Here is a 27820-nt window from a genome sequence, read left to right as displayed (position 1 = left end):
ATCGTTGTTTTATAAGAAATGGTGGAATGTCATTGTTTACAGAAGACAATCATCCTGGGAACAGTTTATATCAAACATTATGGGCATGTTAAAATGTACCAGCACTGTGTGATTAAAAATTCAAATAAAGCTGATAAAAATCTCCTTTTGGGGAGATGGGCGGTGATAAAAATTTGAAAAATAAATAAATAAATAAATGTGAAATAGCCTTGCTACAGCAGACAAATGAGATAAATATTGCTGGCACATAGGATATTATTTTATTGAAGACAAAGTTATTTCAAGGTATTAAAAAAACAGATATTCTTCCTGTTTTATATTAAACCCATGCTTATACCATAACAACTTAATAATAATAATATACATATAAAAATGTAAAATACAAGGTAGTCTGACCTACAATAAAATCTTTCTCGAAAGTCCAAATATCAATGTGTTGCCTTGGCAAATTCAGCCTGAAGTCGTACAATGAAGGTAGTAACGACACTTTAATAGGGTAATACTCCTTAATTTCCTGTAGTTCTAATTTATGAACATCCTTACGAGGTCTTTGCTAAGGTCTTTGTTTAGCAATATTTTTTACTTCTATTTTTTATATATTCTGTATTACTGAGGAAAGTCTGGATCTTGCATAAAATTTTAGGCCACAATGCAAAAATTGTCTCTTATAAAATAGATATAAATTGCTATTAAATTCTCCATCTTAATAAAATAATTAGATGGTATTACTAAGCACATGCTAATCCTTTTGTACTTAGTCTTATAAAATGCCATAAAGGCTAAGACAAGGTGAAAATAAAACCTGTTTTTTTAAATACTGAATTAGTATTTGTGAAAAATTACCAACTTGTAAAACCAAGGAAAAAGTGAGATTAGTGTGAAACAATGTAAATGTCCTTTTCTGATTTTGCTTTCAAAGCGTGAATTTGCAGTTTTCAGCAACTATACATTTTGATACTGTCCCACTGCCATCCGAAGAGCAGTTGTGTCTCACTTAGTCGCAGCAGATTGTTTAGTACTCATTCTTGTTATACAGTGGAATTGCAAACACAGAAATGTCATCATAAGAAGCAGGATCTTTACTGTCCATGATCCAGTAGTGTTCATCTTCCTTCCCTCTTGCTTTTTGCACAAGGAATTTGGCCAGTTCTGAAAACCTGTGAAAATAATACTGGGTTTTATGCAATGCAGTGATAATCCTAAAGAAACAGCTAAAAAAGAAAGGGTATAATCTCCATATATAGTATAAAGTTGGAACATACAAAATATTCTGTGTACTAACCATTTTGACTGAAATTCAGAAAATAAGCTTGAGACAAAAAGGGTTGTTCTGAGTGCTGTGGTGGGCCTTTTTTTATACAGACATTGTTTCTATCCCTTCTGGGACAGACAGGGTGAAGAGGAAAAGTGAAAGTGAAACTACAGCCATTATAAAAGTGCCTCAGGCTTAGAGCAACCATTTTTGTCTTTGCTGAAGATGGCAGCAGACTGTGTGAATTATCCAAGTGTTCCAGAAATGTTTTTGTTGTAAATGTAAATACAAAAATGGTGTCGATTTTTGAGCTTTAATGTCTATTCTTTGCACATGTACTTGCTGATAAATTTTCAAGTTGCCTTCCAAATGCAAAAATTAGATCGTTTGTTAAACACTGTTGCCTGGCAGGCTGCCAATACAAAAATGTGCATTGTATTTATGCATTGTGACTGCTTAACCCAAATTTTTATTTATTTATTTATTTATTCATTCATATATCAAGTTTATTCTAGTTTTTTATTTTCATTTTCCCCCCTAAAAGATTTCAGTTTGTCTTTCAGTTGAATTGTTCAGCTTATACGTTATATAAAAGGTAAAGATTCTGAAGTGATCTATCTTGGACTGATTTTTTACATCTCAAAAACCTGGCATTTTAACATGGGTGTATAGACTTTTTATATCCACTATAGCTCTATGAGCAAAGCAGAAGTGCTTCAAATGGATACTGATTAAAGAGCAGGGTTTATTTGCTACAATACACTGTGTAAATATAAAATAGCACAGATTGGCTAACATGCTTAATTTCCTATTTTTTTAACACCAGGATTTCTGCCAAATATTTTTAATTGCCTTTAAATTTCTTAACGATTCCTTCAAAATTGGTACTGTTAATGTTCAAAAATGTGGTAAGAGTACCATCAGGTTGAATACAGTTTACACAAAACTTTATAGTTAACCATGTACTACAGAAAATGGAACATATTATTGCTAAGTTCCATTATATAAAGATCCATAGACAGATCAAAATCTTGGTATTCCCAAAACTTTTGCAACCTCTAGCTGTACCTGTAAGGGTCAGTTGTATTGTTTTGGAGAAAATTTCTGACAATCTGGGCTACATCTTCATTGGACATAACATCCCAAAGGCCATCTGTCGCCATGATGAGGGTATCATCTTCATTGATGTTTTCTGATGTTAAGTCAAATACTTCCACCTAGTCAGAAATAACGAAAGGATAAAAACCCTTTTAGTTGGGCTTCCTAAACATTGAGGTGCTGAAGTTTTATAAATTTACGCACTGAAAAGTTGCAGCCTACACACAACCCCCTCAATACGTTTTTCAGTTTTCTGCAGTCCCTAGAAGCCCTGAAGATTGCACTACCAAAATATAACAGTAAATAAAATTGTGAATCTGTAATTTTTAATTTCCATTTTTGAAGGAAAAAGAATCCAAATGTTATATAGGTTTGCAATTATGTGATCCTACAGTGCAAAAGCCTGGCACTACTTGGTTTGTGTGGCCTTTGGTCTCTGAAAAAAATGTGAATTGAAAAGTGCATCTTTTGGAAGCAAAAAATTGTCTGCCCCTGTAAGATCTTGGTTTTGTGTTCATGGCAGACTCATCCAGTTATATTAATTACATTGCTTAATTAGTTCAATTCCCAGTTTCAAGTAGATCCCTCCTGCAGGATACATGGGCTGGGTATACCCAATACCTAATCTAAAACATGGTTATCTGCTTGGTTCAGTGAGTGACAGACATAAACCTTTAGGAGTGTACTATGATCTCTATTAAGGCATTTTGCTTGACTACGATAGAGGAACACTTGTAAGGAGGTGGAATACGCACACCAACAGTCTTGTCCCCAACATCTTACATGCCACTCCATTTCTCAAATCTTCATGTTAAGGAGAAAAATCTGCAAGTGAAGTCTACTTGAAAATCAGAAGAACCCTTTCTGTGATCTGGGACCTGATAACACTGAGGCTTCTCATATTTAAGTGAACCAGTGTGAAAGGTTGTTGCAAACTTCCCTATAGTATTCAATCCTGGAAAGGTAAGGATTTTGGTAATGGCATCCGTGTTTCTTATAAAAACAGCCACATATACATATATATACACATACATTTTATTTTTATTTTATTTATCCAATTTGTCCCCGCCCATATCCTCCCATACATACACACGCTATCCAGATATAACACTTATTGTAGTAGTTTCTTTGAAACTAGGCCACTGTTCTAAAGGAACGACCAGGCTGAATATAGAGAAAGGGAAGAATCTAAGCTTCAGGCTACTACTCTCACTGTAGCACAGTACTTTCCTACCTTAGGGATGCAGGACAGGAAAGGCTTAATTTCAATATTTGTTTCAATTACTTTCAACTGATGATCTCCCAGGCCTCGAGATACAGCCAGGGTGCCTAGTAAACGAGCCTGAAAGAGATGAGAAGAGGTCTAGGCTAAGTGTGATAGCTTAAGGCACAGAAGACACTGTCACCAAAAGAGTAAGCAGTAACACATAAGTACTTAAGAGTGTATTTGTATCCAAATATTTATTTTGCAGCTTGCAATACAACCATAGTTGACAGTACAATTATTATGTAAAAAGTAACATTTTTCCAAAGCACATGAAACACACCTCAAGAATCAAAATGGGGGTCGAACAGCAGGGGGCAGAGTTTAATCTCTTAGCAACTATTCTCTTAGCCAACCGCCCTACTTTAGAAGCAGGGAGGACCCAGGATCAGCTGTCCAATAAGGAGAGCTAAACCAGTCTTCTCCCATCTGGTGTCCTCCAACTGTGTCGAAATTACAACTGCCAGCCAGCATAGCTGACAACTCTTTAGGCTAGAAATTCTAAACTTAACACAACCAGGGAACATCTGGTTAATGAAGGCTAGGCTTGGGGGAGATGGGTAGTAACAAAATTTGAATAATAAATAATAAAATAAATATTTAGGGTTTTAACATACACATTACACACTCAGAATTAAGTTCCTCTGAATTACTTCCATTAAATTAGCTGACTTACTCCCAAGTATGTGATCATAAAACTGTAGCCAAAAATAGTGAAAATGTTGAAACATGCTCCCAAATGAGTTAGCGGCCAGAGAGGCTCTTCTCCTTTTGGTCTGTCTTGCTCTGGAGATCACACATGCTCAACACATCCATTAGCTTTCCAAGTGTCAGGAACTCCCTTAGTTTAGCTTTATTATTTCTTCTTCTACACTTTGTTTCTATAATTTGTCTACTGTAATTGTCAGAATTAGAGGATCCATTGCCAACAAAACCACAGACAGCAACTTCCTGTCTGCGGACATGTCAGAGGACTTCTCCAAATGTTGGGGCCAAGTAAGAAGGCTGTCCCCTGACAGTGCTGTTCCCATGAACTGCTTTTCAACTAAGGAATTGTGGCAGTGGAACAACTTAGCAACTCCACCAAGTAATATCACCCCCAAAGCCCCTGCCATTCCACTCATCAGAGCTCCCTGAGTGACCATGGCATCCTCAACAGTCCCACTGTCAAAGCAGCCCTCTCCACTGACTATGCCCCACAAGGGAAGAGAAACAATGTGGAAGCAAAGAGAGGGATGGGAAAGGGGTGCCAATTCTCATCCTCCATCCTCTTCTGCTGAGGCTTCCTCTCCAGATCACCACACAGAGGATGGAGACTAGGCTGACACCAGAGTGAAGAGATAGGCTACCAAACAAGGGGGAGATGCCCAACTTCCCCTTCATGTGGTATAGATGCCTCCCCTCAGGACTTGTCAGGTGGAGAGGAACAGGGAGTTGTCCCAGATGAGGAAGAGGAACAGCCAGGTCTCAAATCCACCAGGCTTTTTCAGGAAATAAAATGTCCACAACCACAAGTCACTAGGCCTGAAAGAACCAGAGCCATCTACTCTCTTGAGTAGACATACTTCCCTCTGTTAATAAGCCCACTGCAGGTTTCCTGTTTCCCAAGACAATAATTACACTCAGTTATGTATGGAAGGCTCAGGATGATGAGGGTGTCCTTGATTGCCAAACTTATATCTTTCCTCAGCCAGAGTTAGATCCCCTCAAGATCTCCTTCCCAACTGCGCACTCTGTGGTAGTTCTTGCCCTGAAGTCTTTGTTAACACAGGGGAAGCACCAATCATCCAGAGGACAGGCAGGAGGAAATGTTATAGCCCAGGGCTCCTGAGGCTACAGCCAAGACTGCCTCATAAATGCTAGCCTAAATAGCATTCTGTTCTCAGATAAAAGCATGGAATCCAACATGGCCACTAGGAGGCAAGTGGCCAAAGAACTTGCTGAAGTTCTGGCTGAAGAACTGGAACATGGACTCGAAGTTCAAATCTGTCTTCATATCGAGCACATTCAAGGGTGACAAACTATTTGGAGAAACCCTAACTGAGATTAAGACCAAAAAGCAAGAGACTCTAACAAAAAATGGAAAAGGAAGGGCAGCAGGACATCACAGTGACTCTGATCTTCCACTAGGATCACAAGGTGATCTGCCCTTCCTTCTGCCCGAATCCCAAAAATCCGTCTAGAGAAGAACTGATGATCAAGATCTATAAGAACAGAAGAGTTCAGAGTTTCAGTCTGAACTAATTCCCTTTTGTTAATTACACCTGGACTGCAAGTAGATCAAATTCTGTATCAAGCTAACCTGTAAGGGGCAGAATAAGCCTACCCCCAGGGAACCAAGGTCCATTCTATTAGAAGTGAAGCAACACTGGTTGCCCTTGATACTGCCCCCTGGGTGATACCTTTAGAGCTGCCACTTGGTCCTCCATGCTCTCCTTTATTAAGCAAGATAAACTTTATGCGCAGACTTTAGCTGAAGCATTCTGAGACAGGACAATGGTGCAGAAAATAGCTCCTATCAAAGACTGGGGCTCTCCACATGTAAGATCCCATTTCCCGGTACAGCTGTAGTATATTTCAGTATGGAATGCCCTGACTGCATTGTAAAAAAAAATGGTACATTGGGCTTGCCATGAAAGTCCATTTTTACCATGAAAAGATGGCAACCAGCCCACCTAGGTTCTTGACAGAAAAGAGAGGGGGGAAGCACTGGGGGTCCATCAATTTTGTACAATCAAGCTATGAAAGTGGGAGGCCTGAGGGGCATCATACCTGTTTCCCATGTCCATGAATAAGAGGGTATTTGAGATCATCTTTCATTACTGTCTTATATCCCCTGAAACAAAAAAGACAAGTAAATCTTCATTTGTCCTTCTAATACACTGTGTCTATAATATGGGTGCATAAACCACCTAGTTTTAACGGACATGATAGCACATTTAATTCTGTGTTGAAATCTAAGGCTTGATCTCACAGAGGATTTATAGAATACCCTATACAGCAAAATCATATTCATTTCTCTATATGATTGAGAAACACCATTACAAAGAGGGCAATATCTATATGACAGCATACATGAATCCCTGAAATGTAAATAGGGCAGCAGTTCTAAACAATTTTAGTCAACAGGCCTATAGAAGTCCGTATCAGCAAATGTCAAATTAATTTTTTATTTGCAAGCCTATTTCACCATCCTCCATCATTTTCTGTTCACCATTACTAGCATTAAATATAAGAAATTTGGCCAAAGGACCTGATTTTCATTTCCATTTTTAAGGAAAGTAACAATTGAGGCCCTTGGAAGAAGGACTAACCTATGCATGTTTACTCTGCATGGCATATTTATCAGTGGAGTAGAAACAAACAAAAAGTTCCCATTGTGTTTTACAAACATCCCTTTCTTCTGCAACCAGGATGACTTTTCCATTCCCGTTTCAATTTTCTTGATATGCAAGGAAAACAGTATGGCTGTAGGTGACTGACCCCTGCAATGTTACTTGGGATTCTCTCAGCCTAAGTGCCCTAATTTGAAACAAGGATTAGAAACATGACGAGAGGTAAGAGCAAAAGTAGGTAGGGCAGATGGATGTAAGCCATAACCTAGAGCAGATTGTTAGGAAGCGACATAAGAGGGGAGGGGAGGGCTGCTTATCCAGAAGAGAAAGACCCAGAGGATTACTTATACATGACACCTAAAACCAGGAGATTCAAGAAACTCACCAGCCTTCCATTGAGTAATCTCGGTAGAGGACCTTCTGGCCTAAATCATCTCCCTTCAATCTCCTTGGAAACTCAAACCGTGTGAACTCATTCGCTAAGAGCTCTGGGTAAATGAAAGCCTAGGGAAAAGAATGACAATGGGGAAAGATTCAAAATACTGTTTTCAGAAGACAGTGGTGAGCCTTATGAAGTAGAAGCTGAAGATAAGAACTGGTCCCTATATTCTGACACTGATTTACAAGGTGATTTTAGGGAAGTCACTCAACTCTTCCCGTGAGGACTTTTTTTTAACACATACTTCTCACAGAAAAAGATAAAAAGTTTGGATTTCATCACTGGACAAGGACAAACAACTTGTTATTCCAAGTGATAAGAACATCAGTCTAATGTAGCCTTTGTCTAGTTAATTCAACTTCAGTTCCCACAATTCCCGAGCCAGCATGGCAGGTGGGCTAGAAATGTAGAGAACTGAAATAATCTGGGAGGCATCACACTGGGAAAGGCTGTACTAAGCATGCCTCAGTGTAACAGTGAAAATATTACAGAATAGATGCAATCTGCAGTGTTCAGAAAAAAACACAACATTTCTGTACTGTGGACCATGCCAGGCACAAGCAGCTTGGGCTTACAAGGCACAAACAAAATGTTTTGGCTTTTTTTTTAAAGTACTTCTCTTACCAGGTGCTGGATTCTCTTCCTCTCTGTCTCAGGGGTAAACTCAGTACTCAAGGGAACAATGTTCTGTTTTCGAACAAGAAGTGCCCTGAAAAACAGTATTATTTTTTTAAAAGAGGTGTTTTGTCACTTTTAATGGATTTCTCTCATTCCATTTTTAAGATAGAGGAATAACAACATGCCTAGGGAAGATTCCTTTTTGGTCAGTCCAAGAGCTCAGTTGGTTCCATTTAAGCAGATTTTCTTTTGGCCTGTAAGGCATCTTATTCTATAGCTCACAATTAAAAGCCCCATTTTCACCAATGTTCAGAATAACATATTCTTTTTTTAAAAAATGAGCACATGACAGAACAAGAGGTTTAACTGTGCTACAGGAAGGATGGTTTAGCTCTTCAGTTCCTTTACTTTTCCTCCAAATATCTCTTTCTGCTATCATTTGTTCACCCAAGAATGCAACTGATTACTAATGGCAGCAGTTGGGAATTGGATTTTTGGGAGGAAACCAACATGGGTTGGATTGAAATGAAACCATCTTTCTTGTGCATCCCACCTAGAAAGAGACTGGTGGTTTTGAAAGATTGTGCCTGCTCCACACACCCCATTCCTACTCCAAATCAGAGCCATACCAAGCTGCGTTGTTTTTAAAAATGTCCACTTTAACCACCCTTTTTAAAAAAGCATGCTTATGCTCTAATTCTGTTAGAAGGAAACACGCTGACATAAGTAATATTTTAAAGGCTTTTGCTTTGCATGGGAGTGTGTTGTTACTCTGGGAAGATTATTTTTTATTTTAAACTGGACTGAAGAGATGCTAAAAATGTCTTCAATATCCATATTAAAAGAGCATGTTGGGTCCTATCCAACGATGTTCTGCTCTTTGAACTCACCTGCTATCGCCTGCATTTGCCACATAGAGCTTTCCCTGCAGGTAAAGGGCAACTAGTGCAGTGCAGCCTGCTGATTGGTTGCTAGCTTTCAGCTCTTGACCTATCATTTTATCCTGTTGGAAAAACAATATTTAATGATGTAAGACAGATACCTGATTTCCCAGCAAAGACTGATGCCTAATTTCATCACCATTATTCCGCCCCCGCACTGATGGTTGGTACAAACAGGTAATTGCCAGTTAGTGTTTCATCTATGCTAAATTGTAAGCTATAAGTAGAGAAGGTTAATACACTATTGTGCACCTGATACATATTCTGAATTGGTATAAGAATTGGTAGCATGGTGTATAAACAAGAACCCAGCAAAGCTGTAGGCCAAAGATAGATAACCAGGTTGTATTCACAATCCCTTACCATTGCCATGCTGACTGGGTGGTTGGAAACTGAAATCCAAAGCACCAGGACAACATAGTTAGTTTAATCCTGAACTAGGCAGCTATCCTGTCAGATTCAGAAACAGTAAAATTTACTCCATCAGCCATCTACAACATATGACTGATACAAACTGCAATGACACAAACATGATACAAACCCCACTCTTTCATAGCTATGACCTGAAGTTGGTTGCAAGTATGTTTGTGTTACAACATAATTTGCATACCGTGATTTGCTCCTCTCCCCGTGTACAACACAACTCAATTCTTGGGACTGTAATAAAAAGGGAAAGCAGGATAACTCACACATTCCTGGAAGGCACTCTCCAAAGCTCCAATTACCACACTTTCCTGCTGAATTTTCTTTTCTTCCACAAACAGTGGATCACTCCGGCAAATGCATTCACCACTGAGGTGCATTGGGGGATTGTCTTCAATGATGCCTTCTACCACATCCTCTAGTTTCTGCTTGATGCAATAGTGCAGGTAGTTGGAGGCCATAATTGAAGCTTCTGAACCACCATGGCCATCAAACAGTGCCCAATAATAGCCCATCAGATACTGAAAACCAAACCATTGTGAGGGTTACAATATGGGACATTCTTTCATGTTACTGCAAGAACATTTGGGAGACTGAATGTATGATGTGGACATGGGAGGCCCAGACACAATTATCTGCTTGGCCGTGAATCTCAATGAGCAGTCTTGAGAAGTCGGCAATATTTGAGCTTTATCTTCACCATAGCAAGAGATGAGTAGCAGACTTGGAAAACTATGGATGTCTTCAGGCTAGTTATCATCCAGGTCCCATCTCTTAAACAATGCCATCTCATGAAACCCAGACGACAGGTCTTCTTGGCTGCTGTGCCTATCCCATGGAATGGCATTTCTCCAAGATCTGGTTGGCTCCAACTCTGCCTGTTTTTTATAAAGCCATAAAGACCTGGCTTTTTCCCTGGGCATTGGGTCAGGAGCTTGACCCCATCCAGTACAATTGTCTGTTCGTTGAATTGCCTTGGCAGAATTGCAGGGTTAGTTTTATCATACTTCATGATACCTTATTTTTATTTTACTTGTTTCTACTTGTAAGCTGCCCTGAGTTGTTTTAAGTGGGTGGCTATGCATGTATGTACACAGTGTGTATACACATATACACATGCAAAAGTATGCATTTGATTAATTAGATGGAAAATTTATGGGGTAAAGAAGATAAATTATTATTAAAAAGGCAAGAACTGAAAAGGGTAAGAGAACAATACTAACCAATTCCATCTGCAAATCTCAGAAACAACTGAAGCATCAGAATGAGTCCCATAATTAAAATTTGTTACTAAAACCTTTACTTCTTCCAATTTTTCAAGGATTTCATTATAGTTTTATCAGAGAAACTCAACCAGGAACAGCCTATATAGTGCTATCTGCCTATTCTACTCTTGCTTCACACAACTGACGAACCATCCAACATGAGTAATCTTTGCCTATATAATGCATAGTTTAGATCAAATCAAACATATGAAAACAAAGCAGTTTCTAGGTTCTCCATACCCAGTTTACTCTTCCCAAAATACATGAATAAAATTAAAGATGAAATGGTTAATAACCACTACTTGGAGGGGAAGCAATTATTTCTTTGTGTTATGCAGGCATATGGAAGAGTTCACACATGCACATTAGGCATTTCTAGCATTATTCACACCACAAGAATGGCACTCTACTGTAAGCTGTCAAAATAATCAAGAGCAAGCCACAGAATCTAAAGCAAGGCCTTGGTTGGCTTCACAAGGACCTCAGCTACCCACCTTCTAAAGTATAAACCTCCTTCTGCTTAAAATGTTATTCTGGACTTAATTGTTTTTATTTTCATTCCACTAAAAGAGATTCACTGAAACAGCTTATTAATTCAAAGCTCATGCTTTTCACGGGATGTTCAATAATGATTTGCTAATATACTTAAGAACCAAACAAATCATTCATAATTGTCAGTATGAAGCTGGTCTACAAGCACACTAATTGTTTACAGAACTATGCAGTCTATATTAACCAGGAAAGGTTTTTTTCCTCCCCACATGATTACCAAGCTGAAATGAACAGCCCATTGAAAAGAAATCTGGCAGTGAAAAACAGGAGTTCCAGTCCTACAAGATAAATACTGAAAGCTTCTTAAAGAAAATCTTGGGCCTGGGTATTCCATGCAGTGGCAGCTGGTAATTGCAGTTCTATCTGGTTCTTCTCTCTCTGACCTTGAGCAAGGTTCAAGTTCCTGCAGTTCCATGGGACAAATGGAATAAGACATAGACAGATGGGCAACATTATCATCCAGTTCCTTCCTCTTTGCTGTTAAACAGTGCTGTTAATGAAAACTGCATTTTTAGTTTTGATCTCTGAACTCACCTCAGTAGAGCACAAAATCAGCCATTCCTGATCCTCTTCTTTGCCATGCCCAAATTGTCCCTTCCTGAGAGAAATCTGGCAACATGTTGCTTGGTCTTCATTAAATTCTGATTTTTCTGCATTAACAGTTCTGATGAAACAAATAAATATAGTTAAAAACAATTAGGATAACGGAAGCATGCCTCAGGTAGCTAAGTCCAATTAATTTGCGTAAAATAACTGAATGGAGACTGATCGATCGTAAGTATAACTTTTACGCTGTAGTTCTATCCGTATTTATTTGGAAGTCAAGCCCAATGAACCTGGTGGGATTTGCTTTAAGCAGACACGCTAATAACTATTATTTCAAATGACAAATACGCAGCATAGCACAACAAAGAATCAGCCTGCCGTTAAAAAAAATAACTGGAATTAGGGTCTTGAATATTTCTGCTCAACATTCACACTGCCTTCCTGGCCTTCAGACAGGAGATGATTCTTACCCCATTTTTCTTCTTCCTCCTCTATTCATTACCAGATTCTCTGAGCCCCATAAGAGTAGTATGGAAATCCTCTTCAGTAGTTTATCCCATTGGGATTTTAAGCATCTCTTTGCAATTCTGCAAAGATCCCATCTATTTCCTAACTCCTAATTTCTCTTCTGTGCTTGGCCATTTCTGCCTAAAATAGTGGTCCTATCCTTGAACAACTGCAGAGTCACTAGCCTAGGGCCTTCCTCAAGTTTTATCCATCTGCCATCCATTTTCAGCTGGGCAGCAATGGCAGGCTCCTAGCAATGGGTTCTATGTTCACTGTGTGTAACAAGAAATAACAGGAGACATGGTAAACCAAAAGAAGGCCAAGGGTTATCAAATTTGTTATCTTTGGAATTTGTCTCTTTCTGATCCCTTAATTTCTCCCTCTTTATATAACTGGCTGTGATTCACTCCCTTAACACAATCTTATTCATGCAAGTCAGCTGCCTAGTCTAAAGCTTGAAGGGCTTCTGTCTCTATAGAGGATATGAAGCAACTTTCTGGTCTCATAGCCTCTCTAGTTGCTGTAGCCTTAACTGCTCTGCTGTTACAAGATTTTGCAAGGCTCAAATAAGGCAGCCGATTAAGTCTAATGAAGTCTGAATCCTAGTTCTACAAGAAACCTGAGTTCAACTAAATAGCTATGTACGTCATCAGATTTCAGAAAATGCCAACACATTGAGCAGTCTTAGATTTTAACAGGGAAATGCAATCACAATTTATCAGTCCCTCGATCTGGTGAGTAGGGAGAGCACATTCAAATCTCCACAACTGGGCATGAATCTAAGTCCAATTTGCAGACTCTCATAAAAGCTCTTGTGACTATGTGGACACAACAATGTCAACAGTATGGAAACAGCTTGCCTCTGCCTGCTTGCAAGAATACCAGAGTACAGCCCTGGTATTCCTTGGTACCAGTCTCTCAACCAAGTATTAACCAGGCCTAATCCTGATTAGCTTCTGAAACCAGACAAGGAAGCAGCCAAACAAGGTAGCTGAGACTTCTCAGGCATAATCAAAGGAGGAACAAACTGGCTTCCAAAATACAAGTAGAGAAGGAATGTTTCAATTGGCAGCATCTTGTTGTGCATATGCTATACCTCTCAGATGTGTTCAGACTACAAAGCCAGGATATCCAGCCAGCTTGCACCATACTGACAATTCTGGGAGTTGTAACCTAAACTCATGGGGCAGAGGGAGGGGGGAGCAAGGTTGAACAAAGCTGTTCTACTTCTTGTGTCTATATGTGCACCTTCAAGTCAGTCTTGACTCTTGGCAACTGCCTGGACAAGTCCCTGCAGTTTTCTTGGCAAAATTTCAGAAGTGGTTTGCCATTGCCTTCTTCCCAGGGCTGAGAGAGAATGACTAGCCCAAGGGTCCCTGGTTGATTTTGTACCTAACGCGGGATTAGAACTCACAGTCCCCACTGGTTTCTAGCTTGGTGCCTTAACCACTACTCCAGACTGGTTCTACTTCTTAGGAGCTCCTTATTTATCTGTGGATTCTGTTTCGGGGATGTGCGTTTCTCACCTTTCTTTGTTTCTCTTTAAATGGTCCCATGTAAGATTTTTCTTCCAATATGAATTAGCCATAAACTTCCTATAAATCAGTTTCACTGTTGTGATAAAGTTTATAAACACAGGAAACAGCTGACATGCAAAATGTTCTTTCCTTTTTAATCAGCATGTACACACAGTGTACTCTATTTCAAAAGACAAAGATCTGCTTATTGACTCAATGTTTACGCATGACAAAACCTATGATGTAAATCCTTGGACATGAAAACGTCAGCAACTCTAGCAAGAGAGGAAGATAGCTATGCAGGAAGAAAATAAAAAGCAGACACATGGAAGATGAAAATACTACAAGAACAATATAACAACATCTTGAGGAATCTCTCCCTGCCAGCAGCACAAATTATGTGTTGAATTAGATAATTGATTCTTAGATATAGTACAAACAGAAAGGAACGACTGTAGTTCCTTTCTTTCAAAGTTACCAAGAAAGGTGAATCTTGAATCTGTTTTGTCCCAGTAAGAATATTTTATGTTCATCATTTTAATTAGTTAGGTGCCATTTGATATGGCTCAACTATATGGACAAATGGTCTCCACCTGACCACAGCAACCAGCCTCAGCTCTTCCTGGGACATCATTGATTCATCCATTCACCTTATCAATTATTTTCCTCTTCCACTTCTTTAACCATTTGCTTCCTAATTGTCACCTCAAAGGAACAGTCTCTGTTTCGTCCAGGGTTGATTGATTGGTTCTTGCAATCCATGGTAATTCTAGTAACCATTTCTATTCTTCTAGTAACCCTTTCTAGAGTCATAATTTGAAGACATCTGTCTTTTCTCCCTCTTTCTTAATATCCACCTTTTCCAGCCATTATGGATTCACACAATTTTCTGACTTTTTGTATTTCTTTGCCACTTAATATTATCAGAGCTTTATGTGACACATCACACATTATATGACTCAGTAGGATAAAACAAGCATCCAACATTGGTTTATATGTTCCTTTATGTATCTGTGAGGTAGGAACTTCATTGTGATTGAGGGGAGTCAAAGTTTTTGAAATTTTATAGGGCAAGATTGGCAAAATCAGATGTGCCTGTTTAATGATCTACTCATACAGGTAAGTTATCCTTTTAATGTAATTAATTGCATTATGTGGAGATTTCTTTTTCACACTGGCACATCACATATTGGATTATGTTGTTTATGAGAGAAATGAAAAGAGCACCCATCTTTGTTATGTTTGTTGGGTCAAATTTCCTTTACGTATTAGTAGAATTCACATGAAGTTCTGATAACATCCATAGGCAAAGATAGGCAAATATTCAGTGGTAGAGAAATGAAAACATCCAGAAAACCTGAAAGAGGATAAATCCATTTTCACAGAACTAAATCACCAAATGGAAAACCATTAATTATTGTTGTCAATACTATTCCTCATCACATCTAAGTTTATAATTAATTTTCTCCCTAAGATTCTCCACCTTACTTTTCAAGCACACTGTTCATTCTAGCTCTGTTTTCTTGGGCTCAGAGATATCTTCCACTTTCATTTCTTTGCCATCAACCTTGAATTGTCACTTTTAGTTGTTAAATTTTGAATTTTATCAAATTTTATTCTGTAGTAGTACTTGCTTATTTCACCTACATTTGTTTCTATTTATTTACCATACTTATATCTTGGCCCAAGCCTGAAGGATTCTGGACAATGTACAACAAATACAAATCAAGAAAGAAAAGAAAAAAATGTAATTAAAAAAAAACACCATCAGAAACAAATGTCTGCTCCATTTAGGACAGATCCAATTAAAATTTCTTATGCTACTGCTTGTGCATATGCTTTCTGTTTGTTTGTACAAGTTGTGCACCCTGAAGATTTGGATGAAATTTGTTGAGGCCAGCCATGTATGTACTCAAACTTTGTCTTTATAACTTAAAGGGCAATTAAATTTGGACTGATCAAGTAAGTGGCAACATCTTCTAACAGATGGTTCCAGAAAATTTTAAAAGAGGCAAGAGTTAGGCCATTTTTAGGAGGAACCCCACCTTAGTTCTACTGAACTAGATAATTTCTGACTGATCTTAAATATTCCATTCTTGCACACTTGTATTTAAGTATGTGATGGCTCTGTATATATGTTTCTGTATGACACACGTTAGATCTTCTGTTTAAATCCAAACTTCAGATCTAGTATACATATACCCTGACACTCAAGTTACTCAATGATCCACAGTGGGAAGTGAACCCTGTGAATTATGTCACTGTTGGTCTTACAAGCTTTCAGTACTATCAAGTATGATATCATTTCTGATTAGGCCCCCCTGAACGGGATTTGGAAGGGTACCATACTGTGGTTTTGACTCTTTTTGGAAAATCCATTACAGAAAATCCATTACAACTCCTGTACAGGTTGAAGTGTGCTCAGTCTTGATAGTATCTCAGTAAAATCATATGGGAGATGACATGTGGGGATTTCGAGATATACCTATCATTTTTCTTTCATTCTAGCAGGTCTGTTGAGAACCTGAGTAAGTGTGAGGAGATGGCATGGACTAGATGGGGCACAAAACTGAAGTAATATGCAATTTATCTTTCCAGCAACTGTTAACTAGATGCATATTTCTTTTTATTGTAAAAAAAAATCAGTCCAGAATCTGCAAGCTTCTAAAGCAAGCTTCCTCAATTCTCACAAGATACAACAGAAATGCAGTTTAACAGAATTCCTAGCCAGCCATTGGCTATGCTGTCTTGGGCTTCTGGGAATTACAATTCTAACTCATCTAGAGGGAAGATTCTTCTAAGGAATCTTAAGTGTTTGTTTCTTCGTTTTGCTGCTTTATGAAATGAGTCCTGGTAATACTCTTCATGTATAGATAGTCAATTCTCTTGGCTTCTGAGTACTGTAGGAGAGCCTTTCTCAACCCTTCATTATTTTAGACCTTTCCTATGCATTGCACACACCTCACAGATGTTCTCGAAGACAACAGAAATGAATCTTCAACAAATATTCAGATGTTATACAGAAGGAGAAGACTAGGACAAAATATTCAAGAAGTTGTTTAATCCAAGATAATGTAGCTCCCCAAACAAGAACATTCTTATCCATTTCTACAACCACACTAGGCTCAACACACTCAATTTACTGAAAATCAACTTTTGACTGTCATATATACAACTCACTTTTTTTCTCACCTTTAGTCAGTTACAGCACCTGATCCATTGGACTTGTTTTGCAGTTTAGCTAACCTCACCAAATATATATCATCTGGTATATCAGTATATCTGTCATCCTATCAAACTGATGTATTCTCCTATCCACATGTTTAGCAATAATTAACTTATTATTTCTGGCTTAAAGCACTTTTTTTTTGTATTATACCATTCTATTCACTTGAATGCTTGAGGCATTAACAGTAATTAAAATATAAAATACAATAAATTGACACATAACATCATCGCAATAAGCCACAGAATCCTTGCTTGAGTAATATTTGGATAAAGATATTGGAGATACTTTTATGGGTACCTTATTTTAAAAAGTAATAGAGATTCATTTGACCTTATAGAAATACAGCATATTTACTTGCTGTGGACTGCTGCACTTGAGATCAAGCAAAGCCACTCCCTTGTTAGGACAGAAAAAATCTGTTTCATTGAAGCAATGTGTTATTCTTCCCCTTTAAAATGCAGCTTTCAAGCTCAGCACTTAATTTCTTGCAGAATATTCGGCAATTACTTAATATTTTAAAGGCACAAGCAATCAAAAGGCACTCATCCACTTCTGCACTACTTCATTCTTTTTAAATCACACCCCTTTCTAGAACTGTTTCCCTCTGCTATGAAGCAATTGCTGATGCTTTGCCAAAATGACAAGTATAGACCAAATAAATAAAAGCAAAAAATGCCTTTACCTTTTAAAACCCTTCCTCATCCCCTGCCCTGGGAAAGACTGTAACATTTTCAGTCCCTGATCCTGACTGAACCGCAGATTCACATATGACTAAGCTTCATGGGATTGTGGGCACTTCCCTCATGCCATCTAAACTTCTAGAAGTTCCTGATTGTCAATATCTTCACTGTTTATGTTGCTTATTTTAGCAGATATATATTGGATTTTCGGCAACATGTTTGGAAATATAACTATAAATCTAACTGCGACCTTGTTAAACAATTGAAATAAATCTCCAATGGGCTTTGTATATCAGCAGCCATTGAGATATTACAAGATTTCAAAACATTTTTCATTTACCTGTTCTGTCAAACTAAGTTTGTGCACGATGACCTTGTTTTTATTTTTCCCAGCCATCAGTATAATGTCTGTTGAGAGATTATGCACTGTTGTTTTTAATGAAATAAGTGGCATGTAAAATACTTTTAAGGAGCAAAGCACTCAGAACTTTTTAAGTAAACTTTTTTTAAAAGTCCAGATAAATATTCTGCAAGCATGAAACACTCAAAAATGATATTCGCAGATGTTACTACAGTTACTTCATTAACTTCATACTCACAAATCTTGAGATGCTTTCCTAAATATTTAATATCTAGAGACTGTTATGCTCTGGCAGGCTTCCTTGGATTAAATTTACTGGAGTAACAACAACTAATAATAAAATTCTTATTTTATTAATTTATAAACCTAAATATGCATTTAATATAGTATCATTTTATTATATTACTAAACATAAATTTTAATACACAGCAATAATATTTTAAAACAGTAGCTTTTTGTACTTAATCTTAGTTTATAAATTTATAAAGTATTATTATAAAAGGAAAAAAGGTCCCGGGGAGTGAACGTCTCTATTTGACATTGACACAGTCTTAACTCTCACACTTGCTATTGTTCAGTTAGGGAAGATGGAAATATTAATTCTCTACAGGTAGTCCACACTTAACGTCCATTTGTTCAGTGACCATTCAAAGTTATGACGGTGCTGAACTAAGGCACTTATGACCGGTCCTTGACGTTCTGGCTGTTGCAGCACCTCCGCGGTCACATGAACAAAATTCGAGCCCACTCAGGTTTTACGACCTTTTGGCCGCCCTCCTACCCACTGCTGCCAGCTGTCTCTGCTGCCCCTGTGTGCCACTACTGTACCAGCTGAGGCCTTCTTTTGCACTGGTGCAGCTGGGGCTTCTCTTGTGAAGACCCAGGGCCTTCATGTGTGCACCAGCCAGGACCTTTGTTAACGAAAGGAGCCTGGCACAAAAGAAGGACTCTTTCCTTACTGTACAAGCCAGGGCCTTCTTTCAGGCGCCAGTGGGCGGGGCATAAAGAGAGGCCCTGGCTGGAACACAAATGGAGGCTCTGGACAGGGCGCAAGCATAGTCCCTGGGCAGGGCGTGAGAGAAAGAAGGCAGCACGAAAGAAGGCCCCAGCTGGTACAGTAGTGCCATGCAGTGCGGTGCTCCAGGCAGGGCAGCAGGAGTGGCTGGTGACACGAGGTAGGCAGCCAGCCAAAAGAGCAGAGATGGGGGAGAGATAGGGTGGGTGGGGGTTCAAGAGGAGGCAGTTGTTTACCTTACTGAGGCTTGGGGCGGGGGGGGGGGGCAAGCCAGGAATGGCTTGGATCGGGGTGGGTGCTTGGCTAACAGCTGGTGGGATTCTGTTAACGACAGCAATGGGGACTGCCAGGATTGCCGTCACTAAGCAATGTGGTCACGTGACATCACACTTTACAACCAATCACTTAGTGAGAGAAATTCCAGTCCCAATTACCATTGTTAACCGAGGATTATCTGTATTCTTATTCTCTGTCCCTCCGTATCAGTTTCGACAGCTGCTATACACTGCTGATGTATTCAGTTCCCATTTGGAGCATATGAAACAGCACAATAAGAATTCCAAAAGAGAAAACTAAGTCTCTTAAAATAAAACCAGCAATGCATGAAAACAATGCAAAAATTAAAACAAAAGATAACTTAAAAAGTAAAATTATTGTTCCAGGCAACTTAAAAGACAGGCTTGTTCTGGAGTAGATGTTATCCTACAAATGCCTGAGTGAACACATTTGTCCCATTGTTTTCAGAAAGATGACAGCATGGGAGGCAGCTGAACTTCTCTCAGGAGTTCTACGATCAAGGTGCTATCAGTGAAAAGACTACACCTGGCCACACACTGTGAACCCACCAGTGCAGACAACATGCAGGACCTCCCCAGTGGAATTCAGCGCAGGATATGGATGCTATCGAGCGAGATTTTTTTTTAAGCACTTATCTTCTAAGCAATACGAAACTTCATAGATTAGAATCAACACCTTAAATTAGGCCCAGCAGCTTACAGGCAATCAGTCCAGCACTTTGATTTTCCCACCCCACTTAAACATTGGACAGCAGCAATTAGCCAGCTGCAATTTCCAGCCCACCTTCAAGGGTAGCTCCATGGAGAGTAGGGCTCTGTCTACAATAATGTGCAATTGCTGTAAGCTACCAATGTTGTATGGACAGAAACAGAGAATATAAATTTATGTGGGATCAAATAGGTTGCAGTAGTAATCCCAGTGAGAGATTTTAAAGGCAGAGATACTGAGGTTAGGCTGTACTGGCCCAAAGAAGGTAGCGGATGGCACACCAGCCAAAGCGGAGCATAATACTGCATCTAAAATACCAAAAAGAGGATACTGTATGGTCTAAACTATGTTAAGTATCAGTTCTCTATTCCAAATAATAAAATTATTAACAACAATACAAATGGGGAAGTCAATACCTGCAATTTTTTCTTGTCTCCTCCTCCTACTAGTGCACGTCCTTACTTCCTACTTGCAGGAAAGGAAATCACAACAAACCTAGGCTAATGCCATGAATTTAACAACTGTGTGATAAAGCAGATGTAGTTCCAGGGAAGCCAAATCCACCCTATATTTCTCTGCCATGCAGCTATTAAAAACACACATTCTCTTTAGCACAGAGGCAAGCAACTTCAAACGCAGTGATAGGAAACTTCACTACTAGTACAAATTCAACAGGGCAAGTTAGGAGTTAATTTCATTAAAGGGTATTGCAAAACTCCCCTTTCACATAATTGGAAATTCTCCTTACGCTAGTTTTTTGCACATAAGACCTCAGATATCAAGCAGCATGGCACTACACCATTGGCAGTAACCGTCATGACATTTTGCCATGAACATCATTACAGCATTTCGTAACACCCAAACAATGCCTACCTGATTATAACAGGCGCTATCATAATGCAGTTTTGATTTTTGAACTCCTTCTAAGCATAAATGCTCCTTGGCAGCAATTCCTGACTACATATTAATACGATGATCCTGGGTAGTGCTTTCTATCCCTACTTTAGCACTAATATCTTTAGAAATGCAAGGCAGTGTGTGATCTCATAGTAATACACAAGTTCTAAAGTTGTGGAAAACTAATGTATGCTAACCAAAGATTATCAGGCCACCCTAACATAAACCAACTTAGATAATTTTCCAGACCCAGGATTAGGAAGATTGCTTAAAAACAATAGGACATCTACCTTTTCCACCCTGGCACCATTCTTATATGGATCTCTAGATCTCCATTCATACCCCAAAGTCAACACTTGTTTGTTCTTGTTTTATTGTTTGTCTTATTCTTGTTTCTTATTTGTTCTTGTCTTATTCTCAACACTGTTGTTGCAATTTGCAAAATGGAGTACTGTGATAACAGACTTATTAAACTGAAATCTTTTATAGGAGTTTCTAACACATTAATAAGCCTGTTTTCAGCAAAACAGCAACTAGAAGCCTTAACAGTTACAGGTGCACGTTTTAAAGTGCTGTAAGATGCATTGCCGTTGTTGTGGCTTGCCTCCAGACTCGCCATCTAGTTTGTCCCTGAAGTGGGTGTGCAACCTTCCATTGATTAGGCCAAAGGAAACTAGCGCCCGAGGGAAGCCACCAAGCCCAGGGGCTGCCAGCGCCAGGTTCCTAAGGGGGGCAACTCCTCATCCCGTTCTGTTTCTGTCAGGTACTGTAGCCTTTTTCCTAGCGCGCCTAAAATACTCACTCGGCATAGCCCGTGTTCCACTGGAGAGGCCTGTCCCGGGAGGGGCAGTAAATGGGTCGTTTCCCGGGCAACTTCTCCACGCAAGCAGTTCCACGCAGGAATTTCGGCCGCCTGTATTGCAAAGGAGAGGGCGGCGGCTTCGGCTGTTGTAAACCTCTCTCCTCGGTTCGCTGCGGCTGTTCAGCAGCGCCTTTCCCGCGCCTCGTCTCGCTGTTCAAGAAACACCTCTTAAACCAGCCTGAAGACATTAAACGAGGTGGCTGAAGCCCCATCCGCTCCCCTTTCTTCGTCTTCCTACGAACTGAGCGGATCGCTAACTAAGCCAGCGCCCCAACCCCAAGCGAGCGGCACGAGGGGCGGGGAAGAGGCGTTCTTGCAACCAATGAGTTCACGCGCACCCGTGACTAGCCCGCCGCGGCCAGTGCTCCCAAAGGTGCTTAAAGCCTATTGCTCCGCGGGGGGCTCGGCCCTCTCGTCCTCTATTGTTGATCTTCGCAAGCGTGAAGGGAAGTGTGGAGGGGGGCTGGGTTTGGCTTCTCTCTACATGCTAATCCAGAGTTTCCATAACAAGGGCTGGCCAAGCATACTGTCTCCTTCCGTGTTGTAGGTACCCAAACTGCTCATCTCACCGCCGTGCCTCGCGAGGAAATTAATAGAGGAGAGCGTAAGCGTTCCGCGGGGGCATCTTCTCTAGACTGACCGTCTACTATCTGTCGTCCATGGTGCTAACCGGACAGGATCGACGGGGTGAGATCGAGGCAAGGCGCTTCTGTTTTCCACCGGATGTTGCTAAGTCAGTTTCAAGAGAAGGGCCTGCGGAACGAGACGGAAAGTTTACCGAGTTCGGTCTCCAGCTGTTTCCAGGACTAAACAGATGTCGCTTTTAAAAGAAGTGGGTAATCAGTGCAATAACTTTCCCCCTGTCGATCCCCATCAGTAACTGGGATTTTGAGATATTCTCCTCCTCCTCTATGAATTGGTCTAACCTCTTTCTCAAGTAAGTAGTACATCACCTTTTTGTAATACATTTCTCCTCAAACTCCCATTTCACATAACGGGATAACACCCAATTCCGGTAATATGAGAAAAACAACTGTATTTTCTGTGCCTAACAAACCTCTATAATGTCCTCCCCCTCCTGTTTTCTAAAATAAATTGCTCCTCATAGAATTCCTTCAGTTTCTGGATTTTTCCTATTTTCCCTTTGCTAACTTTTTTCAGGTCAACTCTATAAATTCCATTTAGAGGTGCTGTGACTGGAACTAATACCGAATACAGGTAGGTCTTAATTAGTGCTGATAATGAATCACATGATATGGTTGCATTTTTCAGACTTGCACTATGCAGAGTGATATTTCTGTCAAATATAGGGTAATTGGTTCCAGCTCGACAGAAATAGGCAATGAAGATTTTAAAACATCAATATTTATATGTTTATTAGTGAAATATAACAGTAAAAGAATATACTTACAACTTAAATTTATTTTAACAAAGTCACAGAGTAGCTATAGAAAGCAAAATAAAAACAAAAAAATTCCAAATGTCATTCCTATCTATCTTCTAGATAAACAGATCTCATAAATATTTAAAATAAACAAATCAAGTGAACAAAGGACAAGCTGGAGGATATACCCACATCCAAATCACCTGCTGTCTCCTGAATTCTGTAGTTCTTCAAAATGAGCCCCTTCTTTTTTGAGCTTTCCTTGAACAGAACTTTCCTTGTCTCCATTTTGCACAGGTAATGATTAGTGTCTAAAACCCCAATGGCAACTGCACGTGTGCTAGCCTCAACTGCACACACTAGCCTCGCATTAACTGAATTGTGGCTTGCATTAAATGTGACCTGGTATCAATTTATAATTCACACTACATCGAATATTGCACTATTTGAACTTGCACTGATCACAACCTACCTGTAACAAGTATGGCTGCATCATTCAGATAAAATACAATATATCAGCAACTGCATATTGTCGTTCCAGTATGCAGTTGCTAATTGTCCCAAACTTCGATTTTGCCATTCTCATATTTGCTCACAGTTTCACTGAGCCATCATCTTTTTCTTAGTCACCACTAGTTTAGATTCGTTGATATATTTATTTTTATATCCCACCTTTCATGTTACAACTCAAGGCAGCATTCCTAATATTCTTGCCTCCTACTGTCCGCACAACAACAATCCTGTGAGGTGGGTTGGGCTGCCTAGGTGCTTTTCATGCCTAAGGGAGGTCTAGAACTCACAATCACCCAGTTTCATGTCCAGCGTTTTAACTACAGGTAGTCCTCATTTAGTGACTGAAATTTGGTCTGACAACTTGGTCGTTAAGCAAAATGGCAGCGAAATGAACACCTGACTGAGAGAGATGATGTGAAGATCACTGGTTGCTGCCTTCTCATTCTCCTACAGTGTCCTGTGCCTGAGCTGTTTTTTTTTTTTTTTGGCCCTCTTGCAGGGTGGAGAGATTGCTTAAACAAACTATCTCTTCTTGAGCTGCTTTTCTCAGCAGTGCAGAGCATCCCTAAAAAGTGCTAAGGGCAAGTTAACAAGCTCAGCTCTGTGACCTTAATTAGTTGATCAGAACATTGCCTCTGCTGCAGCTGCTGCCTGAAACTGACCAGACCTTAATCAGTTTCACACTGAAGGCTTTTGTAATTGTAAATGCCCACATCGGTCTGAAAATGATTTTTTTATTACCATTTATTACTGTCATATTTGTGAACAGTTGCTATCCAAGGCAGTTGCTAAACAAGGACTTCATGTACTGTACCAAACTGGTATATATGACAACCTGGCAATTTTGACCTCAATGTGAAATATTTTATACTTACTTGATACATCCAGTCTGAAAATCCATTTGGAGATTTTATTTGATCAATTTATATAGCTTCCCACTCAGCACATGGTGGCATACATCAAGTAATAATAAATTTCATAAAACCACATAACAGAAAAGCCTATACTATAAATATAAACTAGCATGGAAACATGAACATGTGAAATGCTGGGGCGGGGGGGAAATATCTGATACTTTAAGCAGTGCAACTCATTGGCTCCCTTGTAGTTTCCTGTTTTGCTGCTTCTGCTACACTTAGCTTTTTAAATTGTTGGTCTTAATGGTTTGTTGCTCTTCAAATTCATTTCTGTACTCTTTATCATCTGCTTTGCATTTATTTTGCCCAAATACACATTTCTTTTTATAGACTCGTACATGGGTAGTGCTTTTCTTTTCTGAAGAAGCCTTTCCTGCCTCCTACATCTTCTTTGAGTCAGCTCATTATTCATGTTGTTTCCCTGCTTGGGTGTGCTCATACCCATCCTGAGTTGTGATAGACATTCTAGATGAGCTTTTATTGTTGTGGTCTTAAATAACTCCCAGGGATTCTAGACAGAATTGACCCTTGTGGAAAAGGTGTATGTATGTAACTCTCTTTCTCTCCCTGTATATATACTGTATATACACACACGTACACACACACGCCATATTTCCTATCAGTTCCATGATCCCGCTATCTCTGATGACCAAATGGAGTGGTGTTGTAAGCCACCCAGAGTTATGAGAGTCAGGCGGCATATTGGTTTAGTAAATTATTATTATTATTATTCACATTAGATTTCATTCATTCATTCATTTTTTGCATTTCTCCACTGCCCATCTCAACAGTGACTCTGGGCAGTTTACAAGTGAATTTAAAACAGTAAAAAATAAATATCGATTAAAAATACATTATAAAATATACATATACAATATACTAAAAACTCTAAAATATAAATATGAAATCTAAAACCCAAGATGGTAAGATCGCAGTCTTGATAAAATTCCCTAGGCCGCATCAAGGTGCCAGCCACCCCCATGGCAAACTGTCCCCCCTCGCACCCCAAGCGAGGTGGCACAGCCAGGACTTGAGCCCATTTCAGAAGGCCAGGAGAGTGGGGGCTTGTCTTATGCCTGGGGGTAGCTTATTCCAGAGGGCGGGGGCTATGGCAGAGAAGGCCCGCCTCCTGGACCCTGCCAATCGACACTCTCTCATGGACAGGGTCCATAACATGCCTTCTCTGCCTTACCAGGTGGGATGGGTCAATGTAACTGGGGTGAGGCGGTCCCTCAGGTAACCTGGACCCATGCCATGTAGGCCTTTAAAGGTGATAACCAACACCTTGAATTGGACCCAGAAGTAGACTGGCACCCAATGCAGCTCGCACAGCAAAGGTGTTACATGGGCCATCTTTGGGGCTCCCAAAACTGCCCGAGCGTCCGCATTCTGGACCAACTGTAGCTTCTGGATACTTTTCTTATAGGCAGAATACTATTCTAAACAGATCTTGGCTTGATTCAACAAAATAATACTTAAAAGCTTAGTTCCTTTTCTAGGTTTCCAGTTCCAGTTCAAAGTGACGTTTTTGACTGTTAACGTTAATAGTGCAGAAATAGGATATCCATAGGAAATGACATCTTTGCTTAGTCATGGTCATGTCTCCTCACCATTTGAAGCCTGTGGGTAGTTCTGCAATGCATTATGGAGTCTAATTATAAAATCTTTGCTGGTCTATTTGGCTGCTTAGTGCCTCTTCCTTGCTGTCAGCAAGGCTGGATTTAGATATAGGGAGGCCCTAATTGACAAGGGCTAACAGAGGAGAAAGCTGTATAACAACTGAATGTGAGAAGAATGCCACCAAAATGCATGACAATCCTGTGACGGGGTGGGGAAGGGCCCTCTCTGAACAGAGGGTGTGAAGGCATGCGAAACAAAGCGTATCTTAATTAATGAGGGTCATGTGAGCCATATAGGAGGGTTTAATTGATGGAAAATAAGAAATTACAATAAAACTGGAACCAAAAAAAATCTGAAAGTTTGAAAGGTCCCTTCAGTCTGTGAGGTCTTAAATTGTAGCTTGCTTAGCTTATGCCTAAATTTGGCTCTGGCTGATAGTTCAGACAGCAAGATAAAATGTCCATGTTTCTGAGACCATTTAGTGCCCTTGATCAGTTATCTTATGGGCCATGCTCTTTGAATAGCATAACTCTGTTTTGTTATTTTAAATTATTTGTAAACCTCTTTACAGCTTCTGTATTATTAAAAGTTGGAGTAGCAATATTTTAAATAATTATGCAAACATTCTGTATTGAGCCTACATTATGTTGAATTAGCGTTCTTTCATATGCCATCTGATCATCTTTCATATGCTGAGAGTGATGCGGTCAGAGGAGGGGAAGAACAAACTTTTCTGCCCACAGGACCACACAGGTTGCCACATCTAGAGGTAGCCATTCACAAACATAAACGTACATGGATCCCTATGTGGCCACTACAAACGACTGAGTTTCCCATTAGCTATAGGAAACAACCAACCTGATCATGACCAACTCTTTGGCCTGCCGGAAAAACAGAAGGGGACTTTTCTTGTGAGCCTGTTGATTGCCCAGATAAGCTAGCTGCTAGGAAATGTATGTATATCTCACCTATAGGAGGTCTTCGAGTGAAGACTAAGTGACTAAGTGCTGTGCTATGATTTGCAGTTTGCAAATTTAAGGTTTACCCAAACCTCTAGTGAGTTAATCACTAGAATAACTGACTTCATAGGCACATTCATATTCACTAATAAGTTGGTGCCAAAACAATAACACTCAGTACAAATGAATTAACCAGGGCTTCTTAGAAAAATATAAGATAAAGATACAATTACTAATAAATTAAGAAGTGAAATCTAGTGGTTTGCAAACAGAAAAAGTCCAGTGTTCTAATATAAGCAATAAATCGGTGCCCTAACACTCACAGTGTAAATGAAGTAAGCAGGGTTTCCTATACAAATATAACAAAAATAAATAGTAATAAATGAAGAAGTGAAGATTCCAGCATTCTTATAAAAACAACAATTAAGTGGCTTGATTTCTAAAGACACATAGTAAAGAATAATATTATGCAAAGGGAAAAAAATACTGTACAGAAAAGCAAATAGGTGGTACAGCTTTGGAAAACTGCTAGAATTTTTCTAAACATGAATCCTTCCCTCAAAATTTCTCCACTGATACAACTTTGTTTTCCATCTATATGTGTTTAGTTATCTAAAAATA

At 39.4% G+C, this 27820-nt stretch overlaps 1 protein-coding gene across 2 annotated transcripts; it reads right to left on the bottom strand.

Moving 5' to 3' along the window:
* Positions 1 to 237: 237 nt before the first annotated feature.
* Positions 238 to 22130, bottom strand: PPM1M (protein phosphatase, Mg2+/Mn2+ dependent 1M). Of its 2 annotated transcripts, none has more exons than XM_063291912.1 (10): positions 21747 to 22130; positions 11722 to 11851; positions 9637 to 9891; positions 8897 to 9009; positions 8013 to 8097; positions 7335 to 7453; positions 6387 to 6450; positions 3636 to 3692; positions 2321 to 2469; positions 238 to 1157 (listed from the first exon to the last, which is right to left on the bottom strand). In XM_063291912.1, the coding sequence occupies exons 1-10, from the start codon at positions 22016 to 22018 to the stop codon at positions 1013 to 1015; spliced, it is 1389 nt and encodes a 462-aa protein (XP_063147982.1). In that variant the 5' UTR covers positions 22019 to 22130; the 3' UTR covers positions 238 to 1012. The 2 variants fall into 2 exon arrangements, with proteins under 2 accessions (XP_063147982.1, XP_063147981.1); XM_063291911.1 differs by having other exon boundaries at positions 3585 to 3692; positions 21747 to 22111.
* Between the last annotated feature and the right edge of the window lie 5690 nt (positions 22131 to 27820).

This window comes from Candoia aspera, chromosome 2, assembly GCF_035149785.1.
Source record: "Candoia aspera isolate rCanAsp1 chromosome 2, rCanAsp1.hap2, whole genome shotgun sequence".
Taxonomy (NCBI): Eukaryota; Metazoa; Chordata; class Lepidosauria; order Squamata; family Boidae; genus Candoia; species Candoia aspera.
Note: the sequence above shows the minus strand (reverse complement) of the source record. Positions and strands in the feature narration are given on the sequence as shown.